Here is a 22,901-nt window from a genome sequence, read left to right on the forward strand (position 1 = left end):
GGACTAGATCTCACCATCTCGCGGCTTCAAGCCACTAAAACCAAACTAGCCTCTTGAACAGGCGTCCAATCTGCTTCAATATAACGCCAGGGAGAGTCGATCCTCTCTCGCTCAGCCTCTTCTTTTTTTTTCCCCCCCTGTCGAAGCGATCCTCCTTCTTTCTCTTGTCAAAGTAGAGTTACACCCCCTTCGGTGACGCTGGAGCACAGCGGGGAAAATCTGGGGAGGGACTCCTATGGCGCAGCCGGCTCTGACGAGACCCGGACCGGTGCTTCCTTCCCACTAGGCCCCGCTATCCCCCGACCCCTAGGCGTGCTTTTCGGCAACGCCCTTCGTTGCCCAGCAGCTTCTCCCGCCGGCGGAGACGATGATCTCCGCCCCAGTCGCGCTTTGGCGCCGCACGAGCTGTAGCCTGCTGCTCCGCCGCCGGCCCGGGCAGAAGCGGACCCCTTGGACGCGCAGGTATCGGGGCCGCGCCGCAGAACCAAAAGAGCGCTTCTCCTTCGCCGCCCCAATTCCTCGGCCTCTTGCGTTATTTAGCTCTCGCTCTCTTTTTTTTTTGGTCCAGGCAGGTCACGTGCTGGCGGTGTTTACATGCAGATCTTGCGGGTGGTGGGTGGGGAGGGACTGGGACCAAAACAGATCTGGAGCAAAAGAGGGAGGAGGAGGAGGAGGGAAGGGTTTCTCTCCGACCCCGGAGGAAACCGTGTGTTATTTTGGACTCCGCTTTCATTTGACGGGCAAAACTTCTCTGTCGGTGCCAGCTCTTCTGAACTGCGTAACGTTCGCTCGACCTGGAAGAGATTCCATCTCTTCTGTTGCCGTTTAGGGGACTCTGAGAAGGCGTGGCTAGTTTTGATCCAACCCGGAGATCTGGAAGACTGATCTTGGCCGTTTGCATGTCTGCGGCAATATCTAATAGGTCCTACTTCTGAAACCTCGCTGATGAGGTTTCCCGTAATGGTGTGCATATATTCAGTGGGACGTGAAGAGCAAAACAAAAACAAAACCAAAACCAAAATCCCGTGTGCGTTCTGCAGGAAAAGTCTTATAGGACACGAACTGCCAACTTTCTTTTTTTTTTGGGACGCTGATCCAGTTGGAAGCAGACTGGGAAGTAACCTTTGGTTCTCCACCTGCCCGTTCTGTGGCCCTGATACAAACTAGCTTTTTCAGGCCAATGTTGATTTTTGAGAACCAGTTAAATTGCTTTTCCTCCCATTGTTGATAATTACCTTTTTGCTACATCATTATTGGTGTTTACTCCCCAAGTCTTGGCCAACTTTCCATCCCTTTCTCAAAAAGCTATGTAAATTTAGTCTTGTGTTGAATAAGACATCCATTACAAAGATTGAAGGGTTGAATCAGTGTAAGGTCTGAAAAGGGAATCTTTACCCTATATGTCTTAAAATCTTATTATAGAAGAAACCTGGGATATACATGCTCTAAATAAAAATCAGTATTTAATATACTGATCTTTATTTAGCGCATGTGAATCCCAGGTCTTACTGCTGTGTATAATGATAACTGATACGTTATAGTGACTTAAAGCCCAGTATACATAATATTAGTTATACTCAACTAATATAATCATGTGGGCTGGAGAAAAATTGGAATTGTTGCCAAACACATCTAGAAGGTGTCAAGTGGGAAGACTGACATTATAAACTAAAAAGTATATTTGTGTACAACATTGTGTATCCAAGAACACCCTAAAAGATAAGTGAGTATTTTCTTTGGCTCTGAGGGATTCATGAAGTCAAAGGCCTCACATACAATGCATGCACACATGCACACTTAACCAAAGCTCTTTCCTTTGCTAAAATTGCAAAGGAGGAATGCTTAAAAAGGCCCTTTCTGTTTCCCATCCTTTGCCCGCTGTCTCCTTTTATCTAGCATTTGTAGCCACTTCCCCACCCCCCAAAGTCCTTATAAGGTCCAGTGGCTGAAGTCCTAACATTAGGCCAGAGTTTCCTATAATCTTATGCATAAATTCAGTGGGACCTGAAGAGCAAAGAGACCTGTGTGCATTCTGTAGAAAAAGTCTTACAGGGCATGAACTGCCAATTTCCTTTTCTCTGGCACTCTGATCCACTAGGAAGCAGACTGGAACTTCTACTTCTAACATTAGGCCAGAGCATCAGAGCACTTGCTTTCTGCAGTGAAAAGAATCTTTGGCTCCTGGGCCTGATGGACCAAGGATGCTAAATAAATTAGCGATAATAACAACATCAAGGGGTGAGTTGACCCCCCCCCTTTTGACTTCCAGGGTGTTTACCCAACAGGAGTGATGCATTCAAGGCTGTTGGACGACAACGTACAGTTCGAGGACTGCAATTTGCTAAAGAAAAATCTCAGTGACATTTTGAGAGATCTGTGGTGAAAATTGAAATATTTATTTCAAATCTATGGGCTCCGGACTAAGGTTGTATAATATGCCTCACAGATATACTATAAACATGATAAATAATTTATCTGAACATAGGACAGAAGAGGAGAACTCAGCCAGCCAAGATTCCTAGTCACATGTTTATGCAGGAAAAAAAAAGGCAGATTCTATTATATAGTGAGAGAGAGAGAGAGAGGAAAAAAACAGAAATAGTAGAAATAGTATAGTGTTATCAGACCACCAATATGGAAAATCACAAGCTGATTTACAATATCTAAAAAGATCTGAGTATTTTCCAGAGGTCTTGGTTCAATGCAGTGCTTACTTCAGTGAATCCTTACTGCTAGTGATCCAGGTTACATTCTGGAATGTGGGTGGAGTCAGTGCCAGTTTGAAAATCCTCAGCTTGAATATGTCAACCCTCCCAGGTAAACAGAGACAAGAAACACGACTAGAAGAACTAATTCTACTTTATTGTAAGGCTACATTAACAGAATCTTGCAGGAGTCTGAAGGTACAAACTTCCCACTTTTGAGCCACTTTTAACCATCTGGTCAATTAGTGTGGGTCCATCCTAAGTTTCTTTCTCTGACTGTTAAACCACTGGGAGTTCCTGTCTCTCTTGACTGATTGTTCCCTGGACAGCATCTCTACTCCTCAATCCCCAAGGTCATCCACACATTCCATTACAGATGTGGATTAGTAACGATGGTAGAAACAGTCAAAGGTCTTTGAAGAGGGTGCAGGAGAGGCTGTTCTATCCCAGTTTTGAACTGTGGTAGTTCTGAACTATCTTAGAAAAGACGAAGGCATTTTATCTTTAGCTATATTTAATGAGGGCTCTTTTTTAAGCATTCAAAGGAATGCTTAGGAATAACAGATATTTGAATGTAAAAGACTTCTGGACCCCGCCAAAAGGGAAGGAAGCTTGATATTAGCATTGAGTTTAATTAAACAGTAACAGAGTTGGAAGGGACCTTGGAGGTCATCTAGTCCAACCCCCTGCTCATGCAGGAGACCTGTACTAGGGATTCAAATCGCCGAACTGCTGACCTTTCTGATCAACAAGCTCAGTGTCTTAGCCACTGAACCACCTAGTCAGGATACATTATTTATTGTGCTGATTGATCTCAGACCTCACTTGTAGTTTCATGAGGTGTACATTTATTTATTGATAAATGTTTATTTATTCCACCTTTATTACTTTTTAAAATAACTTAAGCAAACACACACAATAGTCCTCCCTCCTCCTGTTTTCCAACAACAACAACTCTGAGGAGGATTGGGCTGAGAGAAGGACTGGCCCAAAGTCATCCATCCGGCTTTCATGGCTAAGATGGGATTAGTCTCCTGATTTCTAGCCTAATGCCTTAACGACTAGACCAAACTGGCTCTCAGGGAGCTAAACTACTGCAAATGATGACATGTCACACACGACAAGGTTTCCCTACTTACATCAGAGGTTGGGATGCACATACATGTGGGTGGCATTTCTGTGCACTATATGTGTCATCGGTTTAGGTTACTAAGGGTTGTAATTGTACAACCTCAAGCAGCTGCTTCTATTATACTGATATTGTCCACATTTAAGATGTTCATTTCTTTCTTTTGCATAACTTCCCATAATATAGAGAGGATTTTTACCTAATGTTCTCAAGTGCTTGAAATTTTATATGCATTTTCACCAAATATGTGCAGTTTCTACCAAATATTTGAGCTAAGAATGATGGATTTCGTGCATCAGAGGTACTATGCATTATTGTTTTCTGTGCCCTAACAGGAATATGGTCTATGCCTTGGCAGGTCACTAAGTTTGTTTTAAAAATTGTCAAGGTTTCTTCTTACTTTGAATCTTTATAGCATTTAGAAAGTTTTAAATCCTTGAGGAATGATCAGCAACCCTACATAACAAGTGCAGATTACAGATATTCCAGAGAAGTTTATGAGAGCAAGGACGCTGTTAGTATACCAGGCATAGAGTAGAGAATGTTATTTATAAAGCAAACAACAGGAATAAAAAGAGTAGAAAGTTTAGGAATTATGAGGTTACTATAGAGCAAGGGAAAGGCTTGAGACAAATGGGCACAACAGGAATAAAGAGTAGAAAGTTTAGGAATTATGAGGTTACTGTAGAACAAGGGAAAGGCTTGAGACAAATGGGCACATTGGTAATTTTGAGAACCTCTCGTCAGCACTTTCATAAAATGGCTGCCAATGATAAAGCACCCGTTTTTCAAATTGTAAGGCCTGGCACTCAGCTTTATAGTATGGCAGTTTCTTAAACAAACTATAGGTATAGGAAATGACAAAGTGTCATTTCTGGGGGCAGGGCTGGAAGACGATTTCTATCCTCCCAGTGCCCTCTGTACATGGCTTGGGTTTCAAATCGTCACTTTCTTTCAACTCAGATGCTGGCTGAGAGTTGAGATGGTCTGAAGAGGCCTGAGGTAACTGAAGGTAGTAGTTATGGAGCTGAAGGCCGCTTCTGCTGCCTTCCTCATAACCATGAATATGAATTTTGGAGATACTATATCCTTTATGGTGGTTCTGGGAAGGGAACTTTTCTGTAGATTATTTTCCCCCTTTCCTGTAGGCCCTCCTTCCTAGCTGATATGTGGTAATGGATAATAAACTTTACCATGGCCTCAGAAAGAAACAACCAAATGAAGGGTAAAAGCCACTCCCTCCAGTAATAGTCTGAAATTAAGAAGACAGTTGATAATCAATCTTAGTATGGAGATGATATAATAATAATTGGAACAGCATTCATTCTGTGACAATATCTTTAACACATCAGACAAGAACATTTGTCTGTCCCAGGTCCTTGGAAAGGACTCAGTAGTGGATAAAAATGCTAAATCCAATGTAAAGATTTATCTGACTGTGCAGCCAACAATAACAACAACAATAATTTACCGTAATAATTTACCTTTAAGTTACCTTAAACAGCTCTTAGGTTCTTGGTTAGGACTTGAACTGTTAAGTTTTTACCCAGACTGTGAATCAAATTGAAGATTAAATCTTAAATAACAACAACAACAATAAAGAGAGAGAGAGACAGACAGATAACTTAGGAATTTGTCTACATTTTGAATGATGTGTTGAAACTTTGGGCAAAAAAAATAACTTCCTTCTGTTATGCTTAATGTGTGTAAAATCAAAATTTATTCCCTGGAGCCTATGCAAAGAATTATCTTGGAAGGAAGCCTGTTTGACTGAAATCCACATGCCTACTGAGCCTAAAGTCTAGCAGTTGGCCTCCTAGGTTCCTCTGTGATTTGAGTTTCCTTGCTTGCCTGCTTATTAATTGATTGATTCAGACAGGTCTGTTTGTTAGCTCTGCAATTTTGAGTTGGACAAAATGCCAATTTGTTTGTTTGTGAATTCAGATGGGTCTGTTTCCTGGCAATGCAGTTTTCAGTCTGATAAAATGCCCATTGAGGAAGTTTATGCTGTACATTGTCCTAGAAACCCAACCTGGAATCCAATCCACATCTAGTTGCTTGGGAAAGAAACTGACCAAATTGCCTTCTGTCTGTGTTTGGCATTTCTTGTTTCAGGACGATCTTTCTGAGGACGACCTCGAACATGGCCACAGGGGGGAAAGGCAGCCAGACCAGCAACAGTCTCTATACTAACCAGCTCATCCATGAGAAATCTCCTTACCTCCTTCAACATGCCCATAACCCTGTTGACTGGTAAGGATTTTTTTTTTTTTGTCTCTCTCTTACTAGGCACAGAAGTGAAGTGAAATAGATGGGTTTTATTATTTGGGGATTTCACCGATGCTCTTCTTAAGAATCTACCATTTTCCTTTAATATTTCCAGCAGCCTCCAGATTTTCCATTCTCATCAAAATATTTTTCCTTCTGCAGCTCAGTCTCTACATGACACTCTCTCAACACTCAAATCCAGATCCTAATCCAGATCCTCCTTTGTTTCTGATTTCCTGTTTGTAGCTTGATTTCCTGTTTGTAGCTTGTTTCTGAGCTCTTCTATCTCATCTGCAAAGGAGATAAATCTAAGATTTATATAATCATGTCTGTTTATTTCTTCCTTGTTACCTTTGCCTCTCTCTTTTATTTCCATTCTTCGCTATCATTGAGATCTGGATTTCCTCTTCCTCCTTCTCCTTGTCTATTTTTATTTTATTCTGTTCCGCATATTAAGAGGTTATATGAGACTGCCTTAGCTCTACTATTAAGTGCTAGGACTCAAAGTTCCTAAAGGTTGGACAGATGGTGATTAGGGACAGTGACTGAGATCTCCCTTGGATAATGAGCTAAGAGCTGACAAAGTGCTGGGTGTGAGGAGGTGTCAGCACCTTCTTAATTCATATGTCTTTTTCAAGATTGTGTAGGTACTCTATGAGCCCAGGAAAACTTGCAACACCTTTGTGGAAGGGCCAATGCACTTCTTTTCCTTTTCAGCTCTGAATTTGAAATGTATTCTGGTAAAGAAATTTACCAGAATCTTAAAAAAGAATCTTAAAACATCTTATTCACACAGTTGTTTTAGAAGCATAATTATTTTTATTTCATTTTAATTGTTTTATACTGTACTGGATTACAGTTAGTCTTAAATTTTTTAAAAACTTAAAAAACAGTCACATTGTGACTGTTTTGCATCAATCTTACTAGAAAAAATGGACTGTGAATGACTGGCTTGATCTGTGTCTTGTGGTGAAATCTAATACGTTTAACCAGACTGAAAACCTGAGACATCTCTGTGATTGATTTTAATGTCTTTTATTCTCTAAAACCTAAAGATCATATATATAACAGGTGTCCTTTGTTAACATTTGAATTAAGATGTATTTTTTTGACAGAAGGGCAAGGAGAAGACTTTTTAATTGTCAAAGTTTTTGAAATTGTTCTGCTTCTGATATTACTGTCCAAGGTTTTGATGTTTTTCCCTTTCTTTATAGAATAAATTTACTTGTATATTATACTGTATTGCTGATACAATCATATAGTAATTGGTTTCTTTAATACAATGCCTCCTTGCTTTGGGATTATCTCGGTTAGCAATCTTTTATGCAAGTAAGATAGTAATAAATGGTAGTACACAATTCATTTTCTGATCCATGCATATACTTACAACCAAATTTATGTGTTTGAAAGTAACATGGCAGAATGAAAGTAACAAAGGCATTTCTGCACAAGAGAATTTTATCTAAATGAGACAGCAGCAACCAATGATCTTTGCAACATCTCTTGAATGATGTGAATCGTGTGCTTCACTTAGTGACTGTTTTGCTCAATGATAAAGTAGCTGAAATGGAGTGGATATAAAACATTTTTTAAATAGCTAATTTTTAATATGAGATTAGAATCTTGAAATCTAATTCTCTGAACCTATCTTCCAAGAATGCTCATAGAACAATAGGATGTTTCCCACTGTGTATTAATTAGATATATAGTCTACTTTTCTTTCAACAGTTTAGGATAGCTAACATTCAGGTCTCGTTTTAATTTTATTGTCACAACAGCCACTGTACAAGTTAGGTTACGTGAAGAGAGTGTCTGGCTTGAAATCATTCTGTGAATTTTCATGAAGATGGATCTGAGTATGGGTCTGCCCAATCCCAGTCCAACACCTGACTGGCCAGAACACACTGAATGTTCACTACACAGCAAGCTACTTTTAATTAAAATTGTTTCATGAATACTTAAAATCAACAGCAGCAATGAACTCAAATTCTAATTAAGTATACACTTGACACCTAACCTATGCTAAATTGCTCTGCTCCTACTCCCTTTCAGACAGGAGACCAGCCAGGAGAGTAACTTTGGCATAGTTCCAGATCTTACCAAGTTGTTATTTCCTGTGCAAATAATTCAGGCAGCACTTTTTAGAATGTACATGGTTTCTTCTGCTTGACAGGGAATGCTGTCTTATATCAAGATGCTTTTCAAGTAGTTAGAAAAGACAGTAGTCACTTACCTACATTTAGGTATAGGTATATTACAAAGGAAACACTATAAAAAATCCAGCTTCTTTCTTTCCTCAATTTTCCTCAGGTATCCATGGGGCCAGGAAGCCTTTGATAAGGCAAAGCGAGAGGACAAGTTAATATTTCTGTCAGGTAAAAAATGAATGTATGATATGTGTCTGTGAATTTACAGTTAAAAACAATACTATACCTTTGAGAGCAGTTTGAAATCCAAGAGGATAAACTTGTGAATAAAGGAATAAATGTTGTTCAAAGCAGATCTTCAACTGCTCAATATTTTTTTTAAATCTTATTTTTTTTTCTGAGGGAAAATGCGAAACCCATCCTTCTTTTCTTGTTCTAAAAATTGTATTTCTTGATATACAGTTTGCTTCTATAATGAGCAGGGCCTCCTCTAATACCAGTACATGAACTCTGGGCCTGGGAGCAAGTTTTTTCTGGAACTGCAGGAGAATGGGCACCACCTGTATCTCTGGGAGGGGAGATGCTGTTTGGAGGGCAGCGATGGTGACAGAGAAGGCATGTTTCGTCAATCCCACAAGATGATAATATTTAATTGAGGCTACATGTAGCAAACAAGGAAACATTCAGCATTATCATTAATGATATTTCCAAGTTGCTGTTTTTGCTTTTCCTGGTTCTACAATTTTTACAATCTTTTTTCAAATCTTTACTATCACAGTTTTTTCTTAAACATCCAAATCACATTTATTCAGCAACCTTTTATTATTATGCTAGTATTATTATTTCTTAGGAGTAGTATTTTTTCATTTTTTGAAAACCTATCTAGGATTAGAATCACTAACATTGCTTATGGTCAGCAATTCTTGTTTGATCTACAATTCTTGTTCTAGTTTTACTCAGCCCTTTAAATGTGCTGAGAGAGATTGTGGTGGATCTCTTCTTAAACTCCCATTATGTCCCCTTCCCGTGGACTTAAAACCAACACTTTGGAAACTATGGTTAATCAATTTTTTCATCTTTCATCAATTAATCTTTCTTTAATTGATACTTTTTCAGTTGGCTATTCAACTTGCCACTGGTGTCATGTTATGGAACAAGAATCCTTTCAGAATGAAGAAATTGGTCGGATTTTGAATGAGAATTTTGTGTGCATCAAGGTGGATCGTGAAGAGCGTCCAGATGTTGATAAAGTTTACATGACCTTTGTGCAGGTGGGGAGTTGAAACTTAAGAGAAAACTTGGTTATTTCCAGAACATATGTGAAGGGAATCTGATCCATCTCATTCTGTTTCACTGAAGGCAACCAGCAGCGGAGGTGGTTGGCCAATGAGTGTGTGGTTGACTCCTGATCTCAGACCATTTGTAGGTGGAACTTATTTCCCACCTGAGGATGGAATTTATCAGGTTGGCTTTCGGACTGTTCTGCTTCGCATCCTAGAGCAGGTATGGGATTCAGTATCCACAATTGTAATAAATGAACGAGTTGTTGGAATAACACATGAGAGATTAAGCCACATAATAGTGCCAATTTTGAGCGTTTACTTGAAGGGTTTATAAGAGAAAATGTAATGAATGAGAAATTTTAGCTTAAGCCCAGGGACAGCAGGATTTAAGGAAAGAGAAACTGAGTTATAGATAGAATTTTCTAATGGAAATATTCCATGGATAGAAATCAGTTTTGGTTAAAAACACATATTTTAAATATTGTACACAATGTTGCATGTCTCTGAAGACAGGTAATACATTAAAAAAACTGTCAGCAATCAAACATTTTTGTGGATTAAAAATTCATGTAATGAATTTTTTCCTATGTGGTCATGATGCAGCAACTTAGAGCATCTCATTAACTCAGCTCATACATTAGCTTGTTTATCCTGTATTTATTGAAGTATTTATAGGTAGAGTTCGTACAATGTTCTAACCCATAAATTATGACATATAACTATAATGGTTCAATTTACATGAGAACAAAACATATACAGTATATGTAAAAACCCAGTTGGATTGCCCCTAATGCATTGCTATCTCATTTTTAAATTGATATGCGAGAAAGAGCATCTATGATGTCAAACCCATTTTCTGAAGATAAGTATCTAGATGAGGCCCAGGTAAAGAGAAGCAAACTATGACTTAGATATCTTCTCTCCAGTGGAAACGGAACAAAAGTACCCTTTTGGAAAACAGCCAGAAAATCTTATCTGCACTATTAGCTAGGACTGATGTTGGTGTTCGAGGGGAGGAAGCACCCCCATCCTTAAAAGAAGTGACAACCCGATGTTTCCAACAACTATCAGAGACTTATGATGAAGAATATGGTGGATTCTCAGAATTTCCCAAATTCCCTACCCCAGGTTAGTTCAAGATTGTCTAGCTATTTCTGTAGGAAGAACTACTATTACATAAACAAGTGGCTAATGTTCATTACTTTACTGTTTTCTTTTATTCCAGTTAATTTGAATTTTCTCTTCTCCTATTGGGCTCTTCAACGGTCAAACAGTGAAGGAACACGAGCACTTCAGATGGCCTTGCATACACTCAAGATGATGGCATATGGTGGTATTCATGATCATATTGCACAGGTCAGATCCTAATTTGAAACTTTTCATTAAGGAATTCAGAAATAATGTTTGTCAGGGTCTGGTGGTAGTCTCTACTGTTTGTCTGCCTGTCCTTCCCTTTCCAATTTACGTTTGTGATTTCATAAATCTCCTTTCCACTTTGAGAAGGTAGATAAAAAGTATAATCAACAAATACAAAATTGCCTTTGGAATCTAATAATACTTAAAAATTGTGGCGTATTTTTGAATTCTAAAAATACTCAAAAATGCAGTTTTTTAAAAAGCATATTGTTTGCATATTCTACTTGGATAGAATCCTCTCTCTTGAGTCCTACTCATTTTTTCTTATGGGGAATGAAGAGTTTAATCAATCCTTCCTTTCCAGTGTAATCATATCATACATAGCTTGCTAAATAGTTGGTTTGGTGGTGTTTGTAATTGAAAGGATATTGCAAAGGAGGAACTGTCTAAAGATGGTCTAACTAGTCTACCATTTTAATTTTGATCAATTGAGTTGAAATCTTTTCTTAGTGATCACAAACTTCTTCCAAGATGATCTCTCCAAAAACTGATCCTTCAGGTTTTTCAATTGCACATGCATCTTCACTGTAATTGAGTATATGCATTTTTCTGCTGGCCATCCTTTTTTCCCCTTCCATCATTTATAGTCATTATATGTTTCTCAATAGAGCTGGGTCTTCACATAATGTATACCAAATGTGATAACTGGAACCTAGTCATTCGCACTGTGAGTGAGAACTCTGGATTGAATTGTTCTATGATCTGGATTATAAATCTCTCAGAGTTGCTTCATGGTGAGATGGGTGGCATATACACTAAATGAATGAATGAAATTCTTTCTTTCTTTCTCTGTCCAAAGTGTCCTCAAGAGTTGATTTCAGTTCCAAAGTTCAAAAGCATCAGTACTCTCTTCTACTTCTTCAATGGCTAGTTTTGCTTCTATAGAATATTATAGGAAAAAAAGTCTAAACATTTCTGAATTTTGTAGAAATAGACAAGTTGAGGCATCCAAATATCTCTTCAAATGCCTTCATTGCTACCTACCAAGGGGTAGGTCTGTGACATCTTTCTTGTCTGTTGATTCCTTTACTGTTAATAGTTGTTTCCAAACTTTTGAGGACTCCTGTAACAGATCATTTTAGTATGCGAATGAATTAATATGCTCCTCCCTACTTATATTAAAATCTTCTCTATTGATTTCTGTGGCAATGTTCACTTTGTCCATGGAGATCTTTAAAAATAGCTTCACCGTATAATTCAGGAAATAACCTGTCTAAGATAGCCTTTAAAAAAAATCTGTTCTCCCATCCCCTTTCTCAATTGCTCCATCAGTTCCAGCTGTTAATTGTTATGAGAAATGACTTTTAGATGATTGATTTGGAAATAGAATATATGCTTTGTTGAAGTGACAGATTCTAGAAAGATAAGCAGAAACCGAAGAAGTTTGTTTCCTGGAAATTTTACTGCATATGCTAGTCATCATATCATTGTTTGCCAAATCTGATGTTTACTATGCTTTTACTGTTCTATTCCCATCCAATGATTTGGCTAGTAGATAGTTATGTTCTGTGAATGAGTTAAATCATTGCAGATTGTGATGAAACTGACTTGCACTGACAGCTCCGTATTACCATTAGGCCACTTATCCACCAAATTATAGTGATGATTTGGTGACCAGTGAAGTAGTTGACCTGATTAGTAAGGTCTCAAAATTATTCATCTTCCTGTTTTGTACTGTCTGTGTAGAAGATTGAATCCTAATTCTTACATGGCAAAATTAATGAAAATATTTTTCTCCACTCCCCCATCCCCAATTCTTCTGCAGGGGTTTCATCGCTACTCAACTGACCAACGTTGGCATGTCCCTCATTTTGAAAAGATGCTGTATGATCAGGGTCAGCTGGCAGTAGTTTATGCGAAGGCATTTCAGGTATTCCTTATTAAAATCTTTTGGTCAGCATATTAAGGCCCGAAACAACTGATGAATTCACTCTGTTCATTTGAGTCAGAAAGCAAATTGTAATGGTGCCCAGGAGAAAAAAAGTTGGGTGACCCTTATATTTCCATTACCTTTGTTTCTTTCTTGCTGATCTAGATGAATGGCAAAATGAAAGTTACAGGTTTACCCAGGAATAAATCTTGTGATGCCTAGCAGCTGCACATTTGTGGAACAGTAATATTGGGGTGTATGGAAAATCTATTGTTCAATGTGACAAAGTTGATCAATCTTGGGGAAATATATTTCTTTGTATCTGGAACAACAGTTGAGATTCAGATTAGTCTTTGATATTTGAATGAGAATATGTTATTGTGAATGATTAGAGTGAGTCCTTGAATCCTTTTTAACATTACAGTACATTCTCCAATTATTACTGAGTGAACATGGAATTGTGGGGCAAAAAGAGGAGGATGAGGATGTAGACTGATATTTAATTTCTTTACTTCAGTTCTTGCATCCAGAATTCATTTATTCAGGTACAGATAGAACAGAGAAGAAAGGTTTCTCCTTTCCTTTGTTCCTTTTATGACATCAATGACAATTAAGGGGATGCTGATATTGTTGATACAGCTTTCTATGCCGCCATTGTTTCTTGCTGCCATTATTTAGCAATAATTTTGGCACCCCAAGTGTGATATGGAAACCAAAAGCAACATTTAGACATATCACTTGGAACTTTACAGAATAGCTAGTATTTACATATCATTGTTGAGAGAAGGAAAAAAACCCAAGAAGCAGTTCACTGACGTGGAGAATATTGCATTTTCTCTATGGCAAATGTGTTCTGGGATTAAATGAATTTGTTTAGTACTCCAGCCAAAATTACCTCTTATGAAATTTTGGGATTTTAGTACGTTACAGTGCCTGATACTTCCAATATTATTTTTCATATGTGATTTCCAAGTATCATAAATGTGTCCATCCACTATCACAATGGACTTCATAATCAAAGGCAAACAGTGATAGGGGAGGATTTTTTTTTTCATCCAAAGAGAAACTAAATCAGAATTAAATGATACAAGATAGTCCGTGTCCCATTGAATCATTTTTTCAGAGATATTTCCTTATCAGTTTCTTCAAAGCCTTGAATAATGATAGTACTTCTAATGTACTTTTTTTTCCAACTGGAAAAGTTGGGATACATTGAGATATGTCAGATACATTCAGTATTGTCCTATGGTGCATTATTTTGCCCCATTAAAGGTTTATAGAAATCAGTTTTAGTAATATATATATCTTTCATTCTTCATTTTATGTTAGCAACATGGCAGGATACCTTTTGTTTTTTTAGCTTTTACAAGCAGGGTGGATTTGATTTAAATCGAGTTGATTTAAATCACGATCTAAATCATGATTTAAATCACTAGTAAAAAGGCTTGATTTAAATCAACTCGATTTAAATCATAATTTTTAAAGAGCAACTGTCATCTCTGCTACTCCTTTGACCCACTGTTGACTCACCGATAGTCCCAGTGTTGCAGAATATACAGCCTCATGCTACATAACTAAGCTCCATTTCATGCTGAATAAACTAAATTATTTATGTATCTTAAATAGAAAACTATCTTACGATAGATTTTTACCCCAAAAGTTTTTTATTAAAATAAATTCGATAAAAATCAAAAAAATCCGATTTAAATCAAAAAATCTGATTTAAATAAAAAAAATCCGATTTTTTTGATTTTTTTAAAAAAATCATTGATTTTTATCCACCCTGTTTACAAGAGAACCCATATAATTATATGATATCCCTTTGTTCTTCAAAGTCTCTTTCCAGATTCTATTTGTCCTTCATAACTAGTTTGTTTACTTTTCGAAAACATCCTATGTTAATTCTACTATTTATTCTACTATTTATAATGCTATGCCTTCTCTTGAAGCAATGCAAATATCTAAAAATAAAAGTGCACTTGAGTTGTAAGATCCTGTAAGAAATTCTGAAATGCTTTAAAATAGATAATATTAGAGTTATACTAGAGCAGTGATGGTTAACCTTTTTGATGCTGAGTGCCCAAAGCGTGCGTGGGCAAATGCATGTGCATGTGCCCCAATCCCCAAAATGCAGTGTGAGCGCCCCCCGTGCATATGCCCCACCCCCGTGCATGCGCAGCAGAGACTTTAAGACCAGCTGGCTGGCGGGAGGTGTGCGCACATGCGTGATGGAGCTGGGTTGGGACGGCGGCTGGCATGCCCGCAGAGAGGGCTCTGCATGTCACCTGTGGCACGTGTGCCATCACGGTACTAGAGGATATGCCAAATATATGATAATACTTGCATTTGTTTAGATTTTTTAAAAATAAATTGGAGTCATCAGGTTTCAGATCCATGTATCATCATGATATTACAATATGAGCAAATACAATACAAAAATGGGGATTTTTGCTTGTTTATTTTTACTTCATGCTGCTTAAAATTATGATAGTTTTGAAAGCTGGCTATTCCTCATTTTAAATGAAAATGGTAATGTCAATACACAAATGGTCTGTCTTTTGTGGTTTACTTCATATGCCTCAAAGTTGGGTCTGCAAACAATTACTGTTTGTTTATATAGAACGCAAGTCCTTTTCCTGTAGCAGTATTTTTTTTTTTTTTGCAAAATAATCTCCCATAAAAGGTGTACCAAACATGTCCCGTTAAAATCTTCTGAACAGCTGTATTTTTGTTATTCACTCAGGTTTGGTGGGAAAAGAGAAATTGAGGCATAACTCTTTAAATTGATGTCAGTTTACAACTGTGTTTCATTATGGGCTAAAAAATATTAATATTTTAATATATTTATACTCTGGTACTATGGAAAGTCTATGGAGTGTATAGTTCTCAGGCCCACTCTCCACAATCTGCAGAGGCCTAAGCATCCTGCTCATTTTTCCTTACTGTCATCTGATCAGATAAACATGGGAACAGATTGCTGTGTTGAAGGATGCCAGTACAGAAGTTTATAATTATTTGGAATTCTTTATCAAAATATCTATTTTCCATATTATAGATATCAGCAGAAAATAGTGGTTATTTATTTGTTTGTTTGTTTGTTTGTTTGTTTATTTGTTTATTTGTTTATTTGTTAGTTTGTAAAATGTATTGGCTTCCCATTTTACCACAGAGTAACTCCTGCAGTAAATTAATAAATGAATATATAACTATTGATGTAATGCTGTTTTATTGATGAAGTTTAATTGTAAGTTGTGTAATGGCTCTTTTGAGACAAACAGGTTGGATATCGATCCAATGATTGACTGTACATATGACACATTTGTTAGCATTTTGGATGAAGAATTATGGCTGAAATGACCATGAATAGAGAAAACAGCTTAAGGATAAGCCATTTTTCTTTCTCCTACTCTGATTTTAATTGGTCTTTATCAAGTTCTGCAGATGGAGTTCAAAAAAGATTTCCAACTGTGAAATTCACAAGAATCTACAATTGGCTGAATCTCAGAACTGGATTTAATCAGGAGGTTTTTCTACGTTTATTTAAATAGTAATATTTGTGAAGTATATTCTTGGATTTGAGATTATAATCATGAAACCATGGTTGTATGTATATTTAGGATTCCCAGCATGGTTTCCACCCGGTTTTGCCTCAAGCTGACATAATTTTTTAATAGAACTTTTTATGTATTTAATTTTAAGAAAGCAGGCAAGCTGCAAAGCAAAGCATTGACCTTTAATAATATCTTTATTTGCAAGATTACTTGTTTTGCTCCATATAGGCTGTATTCTTAGAAAACAAAAATGGGTATTGGTGATTCCAGTCTATTACTTTATTGGAAATTTGCCACCTGTTCAGGACACAAAAAGACAACTGTAAAACAGCAAAATAAAGAAATAGAGTAGGGGTAGGCATAATCACTTTGTCTTCTAGTAGATGGCAATATTGGGTCTGGTTGTTTTCCACCTTAATAGCTGTTTTAGGAATCATCAAGCCCTGTCTCCTTGAAGCTCTTTGATATTAATCCTACAGCAGTTTTTCAACATTCTAAATATGCTTATTGGCCAAATTCCATATCACGTATAAGTTTAAATGGTTTTAAAAGATTAAATGTGAGATATTACAGCTGTAAGGCTGTTAGCTATTTCTCAGGTGTGAAATAAGAATAGTAAACATCATCTCAGGATGTGTTTGAATTGTGTAACACTGCAACATGTAAATGATTTCAAATTTCATATTCTGGCCTAGATATTAGACAACCTGTGGTTTCATGGTTTTGTATAAAACTTCTCCTTACTCCCAGTTTGGCTTTTTACATTGTTTATTCCAAGAATATAATTATTGCATGGTGTTTTCCTTCCAATTTCATTTTTCTGGAATAATGTTTTCTTGTATTTTATGCAGATTTCTGGTGATGAATTTTTTGCAGACACGGCAGCAGATATTCTGCTTTATGTTTCTCGGGATCTGAGTGACAATGTAAGGTTTACTGCTCCTAGATGATGATAAACTGCTGAGTTGCCAGCAACACCTGGAATAAATGCATCTAGAAGCTGACTATGTTTGGCTGGTTTTCTGGGAGCTATAGTTTATGAATGTATGGAGGTTCAGAAATTGTCAGTCCTACTTAGCCAACCTGCAGTTCACCAAACTAAACACCTGGCAGTTCACCCAGTTGTCAGCTATTTTCCTTGCTTTTCTGATGGCTAAAATGGGTTGTCAAGACCAAGGCAAGTGTGCCATATTCACCCAGCTAAGGATCACCAGTTCTGCAGGCATGTTCTAGAACAGAAAACTCAAAAATTTTAAAGTATGGTAGGGATTGGTGGTTTAAAGCAGAGACTTTAAACCACCAGAGAGTCTTTATTTAGGAATGTGTTAATTTTAAGTTCAGAAATGTGAAAGAATGTTTGTATCTAAATTTTGTTCCTCATACATGGTTATAAGTACAAATCAGTGGTGGGATTCAGCCAGTTCGCACCACTTCGGGAGAACTGGTTGTTAACTTTCTGAGCAGTTTGACAAACTGGTTGTTGGAAGAAATCATTAGGGCAGAGAACCGGTTGTTAAATTACTTGAATCCCACCACTGGTACAAATACTGTAGAAAGTTCCTAGTTTTTAAGGAAAATGTTTAGTTTTTTTCCTCAGGCAACATTCTTTCTTTTTGCCTCTGAAGAACAGATTAACATCTGGGCCTATTGCAGACATCACTCACTCCTCATTTAGCTACCACCTTGCTTAGCGACTATTTGCAAATACAATAGTTATTTTAAAAAATCTTTTTCTGACAGATGCACATGTTTAAAACTAAATGTCTTATGCCTGATAACAATCCACACTGAGTGAGAGTAACAGTGGCATAACTATATGAAAGAACTTTATCTAAATGAGATGCCACCATCTCTCTGTCTCTCAGTCAATCATATGATCACTTAGCAAACATTTCACTTAATAACCTGGCCATTGGAACAGAACTTGATTACTCAACAAGGAATGGGTATATTAGGCAGCCTCAGGAATGAAAAAAGGAGACCTCTCAATCAGTCCCATTTCTTAGGCAGATCTTACCACCTTGCATATATGTTTTAAAAATTGGGTTGTACATTAAAGTCTATGATATTGTTAATTCTTTGGTTTTCAGTCAGGGGGGTTCTACAGTGCAGAGGATGCTGATTCATATGCTACAGTCCAATCAGAGAAAAAGCAAGAGGGTGCATTTTGCGTATGGACAGCTGAAGAGATTCGGCAGCTCCTGCCAGACCCCATTGAAGGGATCCCAGAGAAAAAAATTGTGGCAGATGTTTTCATGCATCACTATGGAATGAAGGAAGATGGCAATGTGAATCCAATGAAGGTACAATTGGGAAGGGTTGGCTTAGAGAGCCTCTAAGGGAAAGTTAAGTCTCTTATTAGTGACAACACATATGCTAGCCCAGGGGCCCCCAACCACCGGGCCATGGTCAGGCCTTCGGAACCAGGTCACATAAGTATTGGCTGAGCATATGCATGCATCCTTACTTGCACGAGTAGCAGGCGAGTGTGTGCGCATGCGCTCCACTTAAACAAGCAGTGGGTGTGCATGCCTGGCACTTACACAAATGGAGCTGTGCACTTGCGTGCACTTACCTGCCACTCACATGGAACTGTCCTTTATTTCCCCCCTCCCCCCCACCACTCTGCAAAGCAGGAAAGGTTGGAGAACTCTGTGTTAGCCAACAGGTGCCTGTGTCTTGCTGGGCACAGGATTCTCAGTTCTGATGAGACAATACGTTTTCTAAGATCTCAGAATTTATTTATTTATTTTTTAATTTAATTTAATTTTATTAAAATTTATATGCCGCCCTTCTCCCGAAGGACTCGGGGCGGCTCACAAGTATAAAGAATTCAGGATCATTAGTTCTTCTCAAAGCTGATAAGATACTAGAAGTTTTCATTATTGAAATAAATATCCAGTTGTCTTGCCCCCTTTTTTATTCTCTTGTATACTAAATACAGGTAGCCCTTGTTTAGTAACCACAATTGAGACTGTCAACTCGGTCAAGTGAAATGATGGCTAAGAGAAACTTACGATTGTGCTTATGGTCTTAGCTTCCCTTTGCTTTACAGACCTGCAAAGATTGTAAATGCAACGATTGGTCATGAAGTTATTTTTCCATCATAGTTGTAACTGTGAGTGATTATTAAATGAAGCAGTCACTAAACAAGGACTATCTGTATCCATGAGTTGTTCATTAATAAGGCTTGCCTTGAAATATAACCTTGAGATCAGTGAAATGTTCGCTAAGACAGGCTTAGGGAAATCAGCAAGAAAAAGTTGCTGGTTCTAATTAAAAATTCTCACTTCTAGGACATGCATTTGATAGCTTTATTTGTTTTGTTCTGATTGTATTGAGCTATGTTGTGTTTAGCTAATTCATTGAGGCTATCCATTTTGTTTTGTTTTGCTCTGGGAACAACTTATCAAGGGAAACTGACATATCTAGATGATCCCACAGAGATAGTGATCAGACAATGTTGCATCCTCACTTGATTATTCTAGCGAGGAAGAAAATGGTAGGGGAAAGCCCTGTGCTGCTGCAAGATATTCAAGGGGTTCTTTATTTAAAAAAAAGATTCAAACAGCAATTGCTATATAAAATAAGGCAATGCTGATTGATTAAAAAGTTAAAGTTGGACTTGAAAACAAATTTCACCATTTGATGCTCTCAAAGTAGTGGAAAGGCTTTATAGGTAATTTAGTCTTTTGACAGAAGAGAATAATTACTTAGGAAGTCCAGGAAGGACTGTTTTCTTTTGATAAGGTCATGACAGTGTTGTGATAGATGAAGTAGTTAGGGATATTCAACCTTTTTCAAATGGCAAAACCTTTGCAATATTTAAGAAATGTTTTAAGCACCTCCCCCAACAGGAGAAATACTCAGTTACATAATGCACATGTTAAAAAAAATCAAACAGACACACAAAAAAGAATAATATTGGATGAAATCAGTAAAATTTCCCGTCCGAGAATATTCCATTGATGGGTCACATCATATATCATTCTACCATGTGAGGGCTTAAGGAGGCATTCTTTATTTTCTTACACCGATCTTCTATTTCAGGACCCTCACAATGAATTAAAAAGAAAAAATGTTCTGATAATGCAATATTCCCTGGAACTTACAGCTGCCCGATTTGGATTGGGGCTGGAAGAGCTGAAGACATTGCTGGTTAAAAGTAGGCAGAAACTATATAACGCACGAACTCAGAGGCCACGGCCCCATCTGGACAGCAAGATGCTGGCATCCTGGAATGGTGAGGTTTGTTCTTTTGCATGGAGCTCAGTAACACCCTTACCAAACTGCAAACTGCTGGAAGACTTCTGTGAGGGGAGAGCAGTATATCCGTTGCAGTAAATTCTTCCATTCTGCGGCCGTTCAAGGGAAATAATTTGGTGAGCAGACTTAACCACACCTGATAAGCCTGCTTCTGTGGTGTTAGAAGAATAGTTTGTAAGCTCATTAAAGTCAACTAGTTCTTTTTTTCCCTCTTTCTCCTGGTTTTTGATCTTTTGCACTTTTTTCTTCTGGCCAAATGTACTCTGGAGCACTGTTTATTGAAACTGTTTTGGCAGCAGGGGGCAGTAGCACCTTTTTCCTATTCCCTTACAGCTAAAAAAAAAAAAAACCTTCCTTAATCCATGAAGGTGTTTATGTTATTGTAGTTTTTCACATTATATAAATATAGAGGGAGCACTTCTTTCCTTTATGAAATGAAGATTCTTGAACATACTGTATAATGAAAAAATAATAGACCAGCTCACTTGCTTTCTGTCCTGGCAATGTGATGCTGCCCAAATGGTTCTAGAATTCTCAGGTAAGCTTTCAGAAATATTCCATTTAAGTTTCTAAGTTCAGATTTTAAAATAGTGCAGGAAAAACCTTTCAGAGCCACGGAGATCTACTGATTGATGATCTTTGCAGGGAAGTATTTTACCAAGTCCTAACTTCTATGAGTGAATCGTTGGATCATGAGTGATAAAGATACTGTCCACTTCTTTTTTTCCTGAATCACTGATTAAGAGCAAAAGAAAGCATATAAAATAATGCTCTGGTCATATGACAAAGGAAGCATTTGAAAAATGATAGTCTGCTTTTACCTGTCTTCAGCATATATGAAAAGAGCCATTTTAAGGAAGAAGTAATTTAAACTGATTAATCTATGAGGAGACTTGGGTCAAAAGAAATATAGGTTGAATATTCTGAGGGTATGAATTCAAATGAGCACTCTCCCACTAATTTGCCTTCTAGGACTGATGATCTCTGGCTTTGCTCAGTGTGGAGCCATCTTAGGCAAGAAAGAATACATTGACCGAGCTGTACGTGCAGCTTCCTTCCTGCAAAACCACATGTTTAATGCCAGCAGTGGAAAGCTGCTAAGAACTTGTTATCAAGGACAAGGCAACACAGTGACCCACAGGTAAGTGACAGGCAATCCCAGGCACTACAATGCCACCAAACAGAAGAAAACTTGGACCGAGGGAGAAAAGCCAGACTTCTTTCTTAACACAAATACGTGGCCACTGCATTTTTGTTTCTGTGATACTGAAAGAAGTGGATGAGAAGAGGCAGTTAGTCTTGGAGAATGGTAGACCTAGAATTTTCCTGAGGAGAGAAACCAGTGAAGCCTGCAAGTTAAAACTTCTAAGGGCATGTTAGGCAGATGTGGCCTATATATACTTACTTTAATCTTATTATAGATCTGAACATGAAATTTGGAGTTTCCAGCCTGGGTTTTTTTCCCCTCACTTGATCCTTGGCTATATCCTTAAACTAGGTTACTGTATCTGAGCTACAAAGATACAGCTGACATTTAGATGGCACAAAAGACTTTTCAGCCAACAAGGAAGTCCAGATATCACAGCCATTCTTATACTGGAGAAACAAATCATATTCTAAAGAACAAATGATAAAATTCTCACTGATATTGATACTAGCTTGAATTAGCAGCGCAATATCTGGACTTAGTAATTATAAGGAATTTATCATTTTTTTGTTCTTGGTATTGTTTTTTTATTGTTCTTATTTTTTAACAACCTAGTGGAGAGTATAATACTTTTGCTTACATGTTCAACCTGCTTCATTTACTCCAATCTCACTATCCCTTCATGGAGACCAAGTACCTAGTAAGCAACACTGCTATTTTTGGCCGAGGTTGAACAGAGGATGGTTTACATTTCAGATGGCAATTTTCAGGTTGCACTTATAAAATAAGTACTATAGAACATCAGTATTTAAACGGTAGCAATGTTTCACTGCAGATCTGGAGAGTATGCTGATCATGTATAACCATATTGATACTAATACAGTGTGCCAAACTTGTAATGACAACTATTAGATAATGCCACAATATACTGATAATATGGTTTTATACAGGTAGTCCTGGCTTAACCACCACAATTGGGACTCTGTTGCTAAGCAATGCAGTCATTAAACAAGACATCATGTGACCATGACTTGCAATTTTACTGCCAGCTTCTCCATTGTCTCTACTTGTTGAAATCCAGCTGTGAAGCCCCCAAATGGTGATCACATAATCACAAGT

The 22,901-nt window shown here is 37.6% G+C and overlaps 1 protein-coding gene across 1 annotated transcript in view; it reads left to right on the top strand.

Moving 5' to 3' along the window:
- The first annotated feature begins 290 nt into the window (after nucleotides 1–290).
- Nucleotides 291–22,901, top strand: part of SPATA20 (spermatogenesis associated 20) — a 44,377-nt gene continuing 21,766 nt past the window's right edge. The window contains exons 1-12 of the mRNA XM_070937591.1: nucleotides 291–462; nucleotides 5,950–6,087; nucleotides 8,413–8,477; nucleotides 9,366–9,520; nucleotides 9,609–9,752; nucleotides 10,459–10,660; nucleotides 10,758–10,888; nucleotides 12,714–12,818; nucleotides 17,221–17,295; nucleotides 18,460–18,672; nucleotides 20,420–20,612; nucleotides 21,608–21,776. Coding sequence (XP_070793692.1) covers nucleotides 368–462; nucleotides 5,950–6,087; nucleotides 8,413–8,477; nucleotides 9,366–9,520; nucleotides 9,609–9,752; nucleotides 10,459–10,660; nucleotides 10,758–10,888; nucleotides 12,714–12,818; nucleotides 17,221–17,295; nucleotides 18,460–18,672; nucleotides 20,420–20,612; nucleotides 21,608–21,776 — 1,685 coding nt within the window. The 5' untranslated portion in view covers nucleotides 291–367. The remainder of the gene's footprint in view (nucleotides 463–5,949; nucleotides 6,088–8,412; nucleotides 8,478–9,365; nucleotides 9,521–9,608; nucleotides 9,753–10,458; nucleotides 10,661–10,757; nucleotides 10,889–12,713; nucleotides 12,819–17,220; nucleotides 17,296–18,459; nucleotides 18,673–20,419; nucleotides 20,613–21,607; nucleotides 21,777–22,901) is intronic.

This window comes from Pituophis catenifer, unplaced genomic scaffold (assembly GCF_029215685.1).
Source record: "Pituophis catenifer annectens isolate HBS135680 unplaced genomic scaffold, rPitCat1.0.hap2 SCAF_2, whole genome shotgun sequence".
NCBI classification, from domain to species: domain Eukaryota; kingdom Metazoa; phylum Chordata; class Lepidosauria; order Squamata; family Colubridae; genus Pituophis; species Pituophis catenifer.